The 13,931-nt window shown below is 53.1% G+C and overlaps 1 protein-coding gene across 1 annotated transcript; it reads right to left on the minus strand.

The window, feature by feature from the left end:
• Positions 1-647: 647 nt before the first annotated feature.
• Positions 648-9,526, minus strand: Ssc4d (scavenger receptor cysteine rich family member with 4 domains). The gene is made up of 10 exons (XM_027952975.2): positions 9,300-9,526; positions 8,194-8,229; positions 7,651-7,956; positions 7,056-7,133; positions 5,961-6,275; positions 4,315-4,392; positions 3,588-3,662; positions 3,160-3,471; positions 2,321-2,398; positions 648-1,681 (listed from the first exon to the last, which is right to left on the minus strand). Exons 1-10 carry the CDS (start codon positions 9,481-9,483, stop codon positions 1,365-1,367), a joined length of 1,779 nt encoding a protein of 592 aa, XP_027808776.2. The 5' UTR covers positions 9,484-9,526; the 3' UTR covers positions 648-1,364.
• Between the last annotated feature and the right edge of the window lie 4,405 nt (positions 9,527-13,931).

Below are 13,931 nucleotides of genomic sequence, written 5' to 3' on the forward strand. Positions count from 1 at the left end.
ATCCCAGCAACTCGGGAGGCTGAGGAAGGAGGATCACAAGTTCAAGGCCAGCCTCAGCAATTTAGCAAGGCCCTAAGCAACTTAGTGAGACCCTGTCTAAAAGTGAAAATTAAAAAGGGTTGGGGATATGGCTCCCCAGTAAAACACCTCTGGGTTCAATCCCCAGTACCAAAAACAACAAAAAAAAAAGACAAGCAGGCTGGACCTGAAGGGTGGGGGCTTGACACTGGACTGTAGACACAGGCAAGTCACATAGCCTGAGGCCAAGAGAGGCTCAAGCAGGATCTCCACATTGCTTTGTTTCCCATCTCCCTTCCCACTCCCTTTAATCATTTTTTCTTCTCTAGTGACTCCTTCACCTTGCTCTGTGACCTTGAGCAAACCCCTTCCTTTAGCGGGTTCTAGATTTCTGTATATGTAAAAGGAAAGAGGAGACAGTCCAAGGGCCAGGGTATTCTCTAGGGACCTTGGAGGCCTGCCACGGTGAGTCAGCATTTCCAAGATTCCAGCTCAGGGATGATGCTCTTGGGCCACCGCCTTCCATCCTCAGGCCAGATTCCTCCAGAGAGTCAGTCCTGCCTGGAATCTTCTGTTGCCACGGATAATGCACTGCTGTTCAAACAATGACCTCAGTTAAAAGTCAGGGAGACAATGCTTTATTGAGTTGGCACCTATGAACTGGTGGCTACAGGCCCCCAGGCTTCTTTGCTACTGCAAAGTGGAGGCTGTGGCGGGGGCAGCATAAATCAGAGCTGCTGGTTCCAGCTGCAGGGAGGAGCCACTGTCCCTGCTTTGGCCCCTCCAGCCCCCTTGTCCAGCCGAGCACCATCTAAATCCAGGCCTTCATGGAGAAGGTCAGGCAATGACCCAGGTTTTTCTGCAGCCCCTGGGAGTCTAAGGAAAGAGCTGCATGTGCCTCCTGGCTCCCCTGCTTAGGGATCCCCAGATAGGTCAGGGAAGGGAAGGGAAGGGAAGGCATCCCATTTACAGAGGAACCCTGAGCCTTCTGGATCCAGGTAGAAGGAGGCAGGGTCAATAGTACTGTAATAGGAGTTCCTATGAAGAGAAGACTCTAGAGTCCCCAATCCCACCCCTGCCATTTTCTGTTTTGGCTAAACAAAACATGGATGTGTTCACTGCACTGGACTGCAATAGTTGATGACAGATCGAGGTCACCCAAGAAGTTGATGGGGACAGAGCCAGGTTCCCCTAGGCAGGACTTCCCCTCTGGGCAGACTTTCTCCCAAGCAGGGGAGGGAGGGGCAGGGAGAACTGCAGAAGTCACTGGAGGAAAGCTTCCTGGAGGAAGAGAGACAGGTTACAGTAGGCTCCCGGAAGAAGAGGTGATCTGTCGAGCCAGCTGGTCACAAGGGCCGGCACAGGACACTGGCATCCTCACTGTGGTCACAGTTGTGGGCATCCCAGCGAATGTGAGAGCAGAGCAGTAGGGTGCTCTCATCCCCACGGCACTTGACGTTGTCCAGAAGGATGGGGCCTCGACCTTGGCCAAAGTGGGCCTCACCAAGGGCTGCCAGAGCTGGGCCACAGCCCAGCTGACGGCACAGGACACCAGCTGCCCGCAGGTCCCAGGCATCATCACAAACTGTGCCCCACCGTTGCCCTAGGAAGAGCTCTACACGCCCCTCACATCGGTGGGCTCCACTGACCAGACGTAGGTGTCCTGTGGGGGAACAAGGCCTGGGGGTAAGGGGGCTGGCCTATGCCAGGCCACCTCCAAGCTAGGCCAAGTAGGGGGTGAAGAGGCTAAGGCAGGGTTTGAGACACAGCACTGCCCAGGAAACCCCATGAAGACAGACAAGTGAGACTGATTCAGGATGAGCAGTGTGCCAGACCCAGAGACAGGCCTGAGAAAAAGAGATCAAACGTGCTGAGTGCTTCTGTCAGCTGTCTCTCGAGGCCTTTGCTCATAATCCCAGTACTTCAACGCCAGGCCAGCCATCTGGGGATTGTGATCATGTCCTATTGTGTCCCTTGAAGGTCACTGGAGTCTCTACCCCACTTCCTGAACTAAATTTGGAATTACTTCATTACTCCCCTCAGGACAGGATCCCCACTCTTTGCCTTTAACCCTAACTCTAGAAACCTCTAGATTGCTCTAGTTGGAAGTTCATCTCCTCCTTTCTGGACACCATACCCCTATTAATTAGGACTGAGACCAGCACACACACAAAAAAAAACAAGTGTTCCAACATCTGGTGCAAATCTGTTGAGCTGCTATAACTCAGGCTGTGACTTCCCTCAACCTAATCCATCTTTTCTGATGCTCCCACCTCACTTCCAGCTGGCTGTGGGCACCTACCATCCCTGGGTCGAGGAGTGGGCACCCGAGTGGTCTCAGAGCCGTCCTGCTGGACCTGCAGTCCCACTTCCTCTGGGCCTGGCTCAGCAAGAAGAGAAAAAAGAGATGGCTGTCACGTTGGGGAACATGCTCCTCAGGGCCAGGTCACCTCCTCCTCTCCTCCCATTCCCAGAGAAATCTGTTCTGGGGACAAGAAAGGACTTAACAGGATACTAAAAAACTTCTCCCTGTCCTCTGTACTAATTTGACCCTGGGGCCCAAGGCAGAACGCTTTGCGGCCAGGACTTTGAAGAGGGAGAGGACGCCCCATCAGGCCTGGGCACTAAATGAGGGTGAAGATATTGATTTCCACAGCAATCGATGAACAGAAGCATTTTTCAACGTCCCATTTCTACTGCCTCCTCCCGTTGGCGACTTCTGGGAAGGCTGATAGACTCTCCCTTGCTTCCCACCTCTCTTACTAGAGTTTGCTGGACTATGACTCAGACTCCAAAGAGGTCCAAGCCTAGGGCGAGCTCCCAGACGCGCCCTGCACTGCTGCACGGAGCCGCGCTCCCAGGCCCCGCCCTGCCCTCGCACTGCGGAGGCCGCGCCCTTCCGGCCCCGCCCCTTCCGCGCAGCCGCAGAGCGCAACAGCAGGCTGGCCGCTAGTCCCGGCGGAGTGCTCCCGCGGCAGTGCCGCAGAGAGGCCTCACGCGCGTCCTACGCCCATCCCTCTCAGGCCCCGCCCAAGCGCGCAGTGCGTGTACGCGAGGCCCCACCCTCTCTGCCTTGCGTGCGTACGTGGGCCCCGTCCGCACCGCAGAGGGCGCCTCCGCGCGGTCCAGCCGCGGTCTCACCTGCGCAGAGAGCGCCCGCGTCCTCGTGGTGACCGCAGTTGTGCTGCCCCCAGCCCAGGTGGAAGCAGTCGCTCAGGCGGGCTTCGGTACCCACACAGCCCACATTGTCCAGCAACACCGGGCCGCGGCCGTAGCCGAAGTGACCGAGACCCGTAGCGCCCAGCGCAGGTCCGCAACCCGCCTCGCGGCAAGCCACGCGCGCGTCCGCGAAGTCCCAGTCATCGTCGCACACGGTGCCCCAACCCCCGGCGTACAGCACCTCCACGCGGCCACGGCACGGGCCCGGGCCGCCCACCAGCCGCAGCCGCCCGCCTGCAGGGCGCACAGGCCCGCGGCCAGAGGGGGCTGGGCTGGGGCGGCCGGCTCCCTGGCAGAGCCCCGGCCCCATCCTCTCCCACCCCCTGCGGGACACCTGCTCGGCCACTTACTTCTCTTCCCCGCAGCCCAGGTGGGTGTGGTGGACAGAGCCGACGCCCCAGAAGACTGGGCACCAACTCTGGTACCTGCGGAGACAGCGTTTAAAGGGCACTAGGAGGTCTGTCCTGCAGCAGGCGGGGGGGACCCCAACTGCCACACCGCACCTCACATTCAGTCCTAGTCTCAGAGTCACCATGTATGGTGTATAATGTAGAATCTTAATTCTAGACGTTAACCTAATTTTAATCCCAGTAACAGCTCCAGCCCCAGTTCCAACCTCACTTAAAAAAAAAAAAAAAAAAAAAAAAAAAAAGATTTTAACATTGGTTTGTTTGTGTGTGGTTCTGAGGATCACCTAGCACCTCACCCGTGCTAGGCGAGCGCTCTACCACTGAGTTACAGCCCCAGCCCTCCAACCTCACTTTTAACCTTGATTCATCCTTTAGGTTAACTCCCTCACCAAGTCTCTGATTTCCCAAACTCAGCAGCAGCCCCAAATTTTACTTAAGTTCTTTGGAGAAATCTTACCACCGCCTCCCACCCCGCCGAACTTTTCAGGGCTCCGGGTTTCATCCTTGTTCCATCTGCTCATGGTTCTCTCACCCACCCTTACCATCTGGCCAAAAGCCCTGGCCTGTGAGTAATGGACCCATTCCTGTGAATCCAAAACAGCATTCCCAGTGCGCAGCCCCACCCACCTTGCTCCTACGGTTTCAGCCTGGAGGGTGGGCTTTATACCTGATGGCTCAGTGTGCCAGGCCCCATCTGCTCTTGTGGCCAAGGGTGGCAGTGCTGTGAGAGTTGTGGGACCCAGGACTAGAGCAGGAGAAAAGAGAGCAGGATCAGAGGCTGAGGTTCAGGTGAGCCATGGGCTCTCAGGAGAGGAGAGGAGGGTCTCTTAGAAATGACACCAGATTTTACTTCCTTGGACAGGGGCTCAGCCCTAGCTGGGATCTAAGAAGGCCCCACTTTTGACAGTAGTGATTGACTTGGGCTAGCCTTTACAGTGTATTCAGGGCTTGCAGGACCATGCTTTCAGTTCCTTCCAGTGTCCTATGTTCTCAGAAGCCTAATGTGTCCAAGACTAGAGAGAAAGCCTTGCCCACTAGGGAGGGCCATTCACAATTCTTTTTTTTTTTTTAACTTTTACATCTTTTTTTTTTTTTTTTAGAGAGAGAGAGAATTTTTTAATATTTATTTTTTAGTTTTCGGCGGACACAACATCTTTGTTTGTATGTGGTGCTGAGGATCGAACCCGGGCCGCAAGCATGCCAGGCAAGCACACTACCGCTTGAGCCACATCCCCAGCCCCCATTCACAATTCTGAGGGGCTTGCAGAACAAGACTCATCTTGCAGATAAGATAGAGTTAGAGAGGCTGGAATTGTGGCTCAGCAGTAGAGCACTCCCTGGGTTCGATCCTCAGCACCACATAAGAATAAAGGCATTGTGTTGTGTCCATCTACACTTAAAAAATAAATAAAACAATTTTTTTTAAGATAGAGCTAGAAAGGGGTGGTCTGCTCAAGGCCATGCAGCAAGGACAGCCCTAGCTCTGTCAGACTTCTTGTGTAAGAGGGTAAGGCTTTGCCTCTCAGGACCTCAACTTTCCCATCTGTAAGTGGGAATGATAGCCCCTGGAGTGCCAAAGTACTTTCCATCTTATACAATAGGGTCCATCTGTGAAATGTTGTTATTGACATTGTTAATCCTATAGGCTGAGAACACTTCTCAAATTGGAGACCACGTGGGAGAAAGTTACTATGGGAGCTTCAGGATTGCAGAGGGCTGTGCTAGGTGATTCTGAAGTATCTCTGGGGCAATTTTAAAGTACTGTTACTTTTTTTTTTATTTTTCAGTTTTCAGCGGACACAACATCTTTGTTTGTATGTGGTGCTGAGGATGGAACCTGGGCCGCATGCATGCCAGGCGAGCGCGCTACCTCTTGAGCCACATCCCCAGCCCATTTTTTTTTTTTAAATCAGGGATTGAACCCAGGGGCGCTTAACCACTGAGCAACAACCCCATCCTTTTTTATATTTTGAGGCAGGGTCTCCCTAAGTTGCTGAGGCTAGCTTTGAACTTACCATCCTACTGCCTCAGCCTCAGTATTCCACTAAGAGTTCTTGGAAATTGCTAGAAAGTTCTGGAGGCATTATTAGTAGAGCAGTACTGCAGTATTGTTACACAGCTGTGGAGTGTTCCCTAAATAGTAACGGGATATTCTGAGGCACCTTCTGGAGCAGGACTGAGAGAAGTCACTTCCAAGCCCTCCAGGAGAGCTCTTGGAACCGCTAAGGTAGCCAATGTTCGCTCCTCCCCCGCCCAGGCCTCAGCCCATCTCTACCTTGCCCTCCCCTCCAGGGCCCGCCCCAGAGCCTGCACCTGCACAGAGCGCGCCCGCGTCTTCATGGTGACCACAGTTGTGCACGCCCCAGCCCAGGCTCGGGCAAGCTGCCAGGCGGGGTTCGCCGCCTTCACAGTGCACGTTGTCCAGCAGGATGTGCCCCGTGCCAAAGCCGAAGAAGGCGTTGGTGGTGGCGGCCAAGGCCGCCCCGCAGCCTAGCTGGCGGCAGACCACAGCGGCGTCCGGCAGCCCCCAGTCATCGTCACACACCGTGCCCCACAGGCCGCCGTGCAGGATCTCCACTCGGCCCTGACAAGGGCCCGCGCCCCCCACCAGGCGCACGCTGCCCTCACCTGGTGAGGGGAGCGGGCTGGGGGCAGGGAACATCTCCCACCTGCTCTGCCTCCCCATTCACACACGTGCGCCAAGCCTGGACGCACCCTTCCGTGCCCCAGGACCCACAACCCAGGCGGAGCTGCCCGCCCACCCACCTCCAGGGCATTGCCTCCTCACAGTCCAGATGGGGCGGCTTGTGGGGTCACAGGGCAGCCAACCTTGGTTGGGTCATTCCTGCCTAAAACCAGCCCTCTGGTCCCTTTTCTCTGCTCTCCTGGAGGACTAGAGCGCAGGGCTTTGCCTTTACTACCACCTGAAGAAAACCTCCCCTTTCAAAGTGCAGCCCAACAACTCTTCCTCCATGAAGCCCTCCTGGCCTCCTGATTGAGGGAACCCTCTTCCTCCTCTGGACTTCCTTAACTGTCCTTCTTTGGGGGCCCTTTCCCTTTTTTATTTTTTGCAGTACTGAGGAGGGCGCCTGCTAGGCAAGCGCTCTATCCCTGAACTACATCCCTAGCCCTTTTTAAATTTTGTACTCTTGCTGAGTACCCAGGTTGGCCTTGAACTTGCATCTTCCTGCCTCAGCCTCCCATTGCTGGGATCGGATCGCAGGCTGCCCTTTTCCTTTTCTTGTTCCTCATTTTTGTGCCCCCCCTCCACTAATCTGCTCCCACCCCCAGTTCCCTCCTGCTCACCTTCTCCAGCCTTCGGTTTGCAATCCCCCTCTTCCCCTGCTTAGGGTAGAGTGTGGGCGACTCCTAAGGCCTAGGGGGGTCCCCCACATCACCCTTACTTACCTTTCCCATTCTGAGGAGTTGTAGGGGGCGCTCTACTGCTTAGCACCTTCCTTGTTGGGGACTGTGTCAGCAAGAATTCTGGGGAGGAAGCAGGAGGAAGGGAGGATACCTGAATTTTTCTGTGCTACATCTTCCCATCCACAGAATGAATGACAGGGCAAGGACGTGGATTCCTAAGGTGCTGCCTCTGGGGCTTCTGGGTGCACAAAGGGTCAAAGAGAATCACCCTGAGATTGAGAGGAGGAGAAGCTACCAAACTTCTTACTTCTTCAGTTTTTTCTTTTTCTTTTCCGCAGTGCTGAGGATTGAACCCAGGGCTGCTGTATCACTGGACTACACCGTCCCCTCAGCCCTTTTTATTTTGAGATGGGATCTCACTAAGTTGCCCAGGCTGGCCTCAAACTTGCAATCCTCCTGCCTCAGCCAGAGTCATTGGGATTACAGGCTTGAGTCATTGCACCCAGGAATGTATCCTTCTTAAAGCAGTTCACATTCCTGGGGAACTTATGCACATTTTCAGGTCCCACCTCAGACCTGCATACAGCCCTCTGCCTGCTATAGTCGGCCACCCTCCCCATCCGGGGCCTCAGCTCACCATCGCACAGGACAGCAACGTCCTCATAGTGAAAGCAGTTGTGCACGCCCCAGCCCCGGCTGCCACACTCGCTCAGCATGGTCTCCTGCCCACGGCACTCCACGTTGTCCAGCAGGATGGGCCCCCGGCCCTGGCCAAAAGCAAGGGGCCGCGGCACAGGCAGCGCCAGGCCACAGCCCAGCTGACGACACACCACATTGGCATCCACCACGTCCCAGTCATCGTCACAGACACTGCCCCAGGAGCCACTGTGCAGGACCTCCAGGCGCCCCCGGCAGCGGCTCGGGCCCCCCACCAGCCTCAGCTCTGTGAAGAGGGTTGAGCTGGCACCAGGGGGATCACTGGGCCCAATCTGCAGGATGCCCACTTTGCCGTAAGCCATGGACGTCTTGGGATCTGTCCCTTCTGTGAAATGGAGAGTCTGAGGCAGTGCCTTGGACGTGGGGGCATCTAGAGTCACGGAGGGCTGGTTAGTCATTCCTCCCTGAGGTCCTCTGAGTGCAGAGTACCTGAGGGCAGGTAAGGGTAGGGCAGGGCACCTACCTGAGAAAGTCCTTGGAGTGGCCTGGAGGGCGCTGGCTGAAACAGAGCAGGGGATAGCTTGGGCCCCTCTGCCCAGCCTCTGGCTGCCTGGTCTGAGCAACACAGCTTTCCCTCCCCATGGTCACCACCCAACTCCTCCCGGTCTCCAGCTTTTCCAAAGTCCTGTCACCTCTCTCTGGAACTGTCTAGATCAGCCTCCCTGCCTTACCTTTTCCCAGTGGTCCCTGGACCACTCCAGAAAGATCTGCTGGAAGCTTCCAGTCTCACTCTACTGCTAAATCCCTATAGGAGTCCTAGCCCTGAGTTCTGTTTACAATGACTTTTAGGGCCTTCTGACCAACCTCAACTTTTTTTTTTTCTTTTTCCTTTGAGGTGGTGGTGCTAGGAATTGAACCCAGGGGCCCTCTATCACCAACCTACATCCCTAGTTCTTTTTATATTCTATTTTAAAATAGGGTCTCACTAAGTTGCTGAGGCTGTCCTTGAATTTGTAACCCTCCTGCCTCAGCCTCCTGAGATAGCAGGTGTGGGCCACTAGGCCCAGCTTTAATCTTCCATCATTCTTGTCTCCAGGTCTTGAACCCTCTGGCCAACCCTACTAATTACAGCCCTGAAGATCCTTCAGGACCCAGCCTGGAGCTATTGTGGAAGCCTCCCGGTGTCCCTGGGCTAGACGAGCAATCTCCCCTGATTCCTGGGTACTGTGTATATGCCTCTTCCAGTGCCTTCTGCTTGGTAATATGGACATGCCTGTCTCATACCTGGGTCCCCAGGGCTCCCTGCTCAGGGTGAATTAGAAGATGTTCAGCACCCCCTCCTTAATCATGTAAACTGCAGTGGAGATTCCTTATGATTTTCCCCCAAAAGGTTAACCTATGGAATCCTTCTACTTCGGCTGTCACTTATGTGCTTAGTGTCTCATGGGACTAACTCACTCTCTCATTAGGACAATGTATGAGTCTTGTAGGATTTAACAGACAGGTCAACTTCAGTGGGGGTTCAAGGCCCTCCAGCAAATATTGAGATAGCTACCAGACAGCCATGCAGGACAGTGGAGAAAACCGAGAGCCAGGAAGAAATAGCAGGGGCTGGCTGGGAACACTCACCCAGTGGCAGGAGGAGGAGGAGGGACAGGGCTGGGGGGAGGGGTGAAGGGGCCACGCCCCCATCTCCAGGCCTCCACCCCCAGCTCTTCTCATTGGGCTGGGAACCAGCCGGCATCTCTGCTTCCATGTACCTCCAGCCAGCTGATGGCCCTTCAGATAGTCCCATCAAGGGGCTAGAAGTCATAGCTGGAACATCTGGAATTCAAGATTCCCAGTGTTTCCTTCCAGCTGGAAGGGACAACTTCAGAAGGAAATGGCATTCCACTGGGGTTTGACATTCCTGCTGCAGGCAGAGGCAGGGGCAGGGGCAGCAGCTGGGAGATGACTGTTGGAAGCAGGGACAGAAACTAATGAGGAGTTAGGTTTGGCTGGAGCCGGGGATGTTCGAAGAAGGCAGGGAATGGGAGTGAGGTTGGAAGGGTTGGCAGGGCCCACGCAGACAGCCAGATGGCTCAGAGCTCATCCCCCAGGGCTGTGCATTCCCCAGGGCAGTGTCCCAGATGGCAGGCATTCCATTAACTGCCCTAACCTAGGGGAATATAGATATTTGCTTATTGTTTGATTTTTATTGGTTGCCTTTTTTTAAATTACAGTGCCTTCTATTTATGATAAAGGACCGCGATTTTCCATTTTTTTGGAACAATATAAAGTTTCCCTTTAAGATGGATTTAAATCCAAAGAAATGAGTCAATTCAAAGAAAAAAAAAACAATTAAGGAAATCAGTTCCCATGTAATCCCAGGGACTCAGAAGGCTGCGGCGGGAGGATTGCAAGTTCAAAGCCAGCCTGGGCAACTTAGCAAGGCCCTATCTCAAAATAAAATTTAACAAGGGGGGCCGGTGTTGTGGCTCATTGGTAGAGCATTTTTTGCCTAGAATGAGTCAGGCAGTGGGTTCCATGGCACCACATAAAAATAAACATTTTGTGTCCATCTACAACTTGAAGAATATTTTAAAATATTTTTTTAAAAGATGTGGGGGAAAAAAATTTAAAAGGGTTGGGGATGTGGGTCAGTGGTAAAGTGCCCTGGGTTCAGACCCCAGTACCAAAAAAAAAGGTGGAGGAAGGTCTGAGGGAGTTACTGCCATTTGGAACACTCTGCCTTCTGAAGATTGTTTTTTCAGTGCTAAGGATGGGACCCAGGGCATCCTGCCAATTGAGCTACACTTCCAACCCTAAGACTTTTTTAGATTTTTGGATTGAGGTATAAAACCAAAACAATCCCCCCCCCAAAAAAAAAAGCATAAATCCTGTGTGTGGGATTCAGTGAACGCTCACTCTGCGTCATCGGTGTCCTAGAAGCCCCCCCACCTTCACATTGCCTTTTCTGGCAGACTTTAGCTGAGTGTGACACCAGGTATGCCAATGATGAACTGGTGGGTCGGGTTGGGGACAGATGGAGACTTGCTCAGAGGCTGATGCAGGTTCTCAGGGCTCCAGATAATGAAGGACAGAGAGAGAGGACAGACGCCAAAAGATAGCTGGGGACCAAGTTGGCAGGGCAGGGCCTCCATGGGCTGGGGGGGCTGGGGGAGAGGAACACCCAGCTGCCTCCCAGCCACCCTGATAGGCACTGCAGGAGGAAGTGCCCTGGAGGCTGGTTCTGTTGATACTTGATGCCCCTCCCAGAAGGTCTCCCCCTTGCCCACAACCCTCATCTCCACCTTGCTCACAACCCTCCACCCTGGCATAGTTGGGGAGAGCTGGAGAGGGTGAAAAGCTATCTGGACGCAGACACGGAGTTTTCAACACCCCATTCATGGGGCCTCGTACAGCCCCCAGTGGAATAATCAGCTTTTGTCCTCCCTCTGTCTGGACTGGGGACAGCTGGGAGATGGGAGCTGAGAACCTTGAGGAGGGGGAGAACCACAGGCCACTCTCTGCTGGGGCACATAGTTTTCTGGACCTTCCCTTGCCTCCCAAGGCCACCCACTTCTCAGGCTGCTGGGACACTACCTATCCCCAAGCCAGATCAATCTCCAGCTTGGGGGTGTGGGGACAGATAGATTCCAGAGAACCTGCCAGGAATCCTCAGGTGCCCCCACTCCCTCCCCTGCAAAGGAGAAAGACCCTGCTCCTGATCTCCATGGACTTCTAATCCTAGCTGACCCCAGCGCTGTCCAAGTGTCTGGTGAAGCCTGCCTCACCCCCACTTCCAGTCAGCTCCTCTGTCCTGCTCATGTCCTGGAAATATCCGTCAAGATAAGGATTCACCTTCTTCCTTTCCACCTTCCACAGATGCACCTGAATCCTTGGTTGTCACTTTACAGGGCAGGCAACAGCACAACACAGTATTTAGAAGCTGCTAAGCCTCCCTGTTCTCATCTGTAAAATGGGGTTAGTAATACACTTACAGTTGTTGGTAGATGAAGGGAACTAACATTTGTAAAAGGTTTGGCCCACAGTGAGTGTCGTAGCTATTATTATTCTTATTGTAACCCCATCCAAACTATGAATCCTCAGTGGCAGGAGCCAGATCTTATTTAAGGGGCAGCAACTGGCACAGGATACCCAGGAAATGTTTGTTGAATGACTGGGTGAAGTTATGGGTGCAGAATCATAGATTGATGCCATCAGAAGGGGTCCAGGAGATTATAAAGGACAATCCCCCATCTGACCAGTGGATAACTTTTGTCACACACACAGACACATACAAACATACACTCGCAAAAGTGAAGGATCCATACCTGGGGGAATGTTCTGGGCTCTTTCTGTCCCTTCTTCTACAGTCAATCCAAGCTGGAATCACTCTCTCTGCCCTCGGATGTTTGGGAGGGGGAAGGATCCCCCCAGTGAAAACCAACTCAGAGCTTTCTTCTTTTCTTTCCAAAGATGGAAGGTGAACAGAGGCAAAGTCCCTGTCCATGGAGCTGGCTGGTGGCCCCAGCCTGTCCCCACCTGACCTTAAGAGCAGAGCAAGGCAAAGGAAGAGTGGAGGTGGCTTGCACTGCCTGGAGCAGCCCCAGAGGAAGGGCACCAGAGAGAGGAGGAGCCACTGGGGTTGGGTGGGGGCCCTTGGACTCTCAGGGCCAGGTAACCCCTCCTCTCCCTCCCCCTACCAGGGCTCCGGTTTCTGAAAGGCCTGCGCAGGGCTCCACCCCTTTGCAGAGCAGCCAAGCATCCCTGATTTCTGAAAGCCCTGACCCAACCCGGGAGTCCCCTGGACCACGTCCTGACCAGCACCTCTGTGGGGGTCTGGAAACATGGCCCCAGGAGCCTGGGTGCATGGGGTGGGTATCCCTGTCTCAGATGCTGCCAATTCCGTCTTCCTGTTTGGTACCTGGAGTTCTGGTACCTTTTGGGTTTTTGTAGTTATAAAAGTCAGGAGGTGACCTATAGTTGCAATCCAGAACTGGGCTGGGATTCTGCACATGCCCACTGGAACCACAAACTCTCAGAGCTGGAGAGCCCCTGAGAGCCCTCAAAGGGTGGTTCCCAAACCCAGCTGTATCCCATCACCCCTGAAGTGAGTTTAAAATACAAGCATCCCTCTCAGGTGGTTTCTAAGATACCCAAGATCCAAAATCTGCAGATGATCTAAGACTCTTATATAAAATGGCACAGTATGTGCATATAACCTATGCACAACCACACGTGCCTGTGATTTTATTATTATTTTTTACAGTGGCTGGGATGAAATCTCAGGGCCCTGTGCAAATAAGGCAAGTGCTCTACCACTGAGCCACACCCCCAGCCTTTCCTGAGTATTTTCAATCCCCCATCTGAATTCTAGGACAGACTTCATGGATACAGAGGGTGACTAAATGCAGATTCTTGCCCCCACCACTTAATGCCCAGAGATTCTCATCTATCAGTTCAAGGGCAGGAGCCTCTCAAAAGTAAACACATACATACATACTTTTTGGTTTGGGGAATGGAACTCAGGGCCTTGGACATGCTAGGCATTGTCCTGAGCTACACCCCAAACCCCAAAAGTATGTTCCTGAAAAACTTCTTCCTTTTTTTTTTTGATACTGGGGATTGAACTCAAGGGAACTCAACCACTGAGCCACATCTCCAGCCCTATTTTGTATTTTAGAGACAGGGTCTCATTGAGTTGCTCTGAGTTGCTTAGTGTCTCACCTTTGCGGAGGCTGGCTTTGAACTCTGAAAAACTTCCAAGGATCAAACAGGTCTCTCTGCCATCTTCAGAAGATCTTTATCATATGAATTTTTATTTATTTATTTATTTATGGTGCTGGGGATTGAACCCAGGACCTTGTGCATGCGAGGCAAGAACTCTACCAACTGAGCTGTGTCTCCAGTCCCCCAACTAGATTCTTAACACTCAGCTTCTAGCATTCTGGTATGTTCAAAAAGCAAATAATGAGGCAGACTGCGGCAGGGATATAGCTCAGTTGGTAGAGTACTTGCCTCGCATGCACAAGGCCCTGGGTTCAATCCCCAGCACCACAATAATTAAATAAGGGCTGAGGATATAGCTCAGTGGTCTAGTACCACTGGGTTCAATCCCCAGTATTACAAAAACACAAGCAAATTTAAAAAACAGCAGCAACAACAATAAATCCACTTAAATACCACTAGCATGAGCAAGGCCATAGATTTGGTCACCAGCACCAGTAAAAGAGAAAAAAAAAATTAAGTGCCACTAATTTTGTATTCTTCCTCTCT

This window comes from Marmota flaviventris, chromosome 19 (genome assembly GCF_047511675.1).
Source record: "Marmota flaviventris isolate mMarFla1 chromosome 19, mMarFla1.hap1, whole genome shotgun sequence".
NCBI lineage: Eukaryota > Metazoa > Chordata > Mammalia > Rodentia > Sciuridae > Marmota > Marmota flaviventris.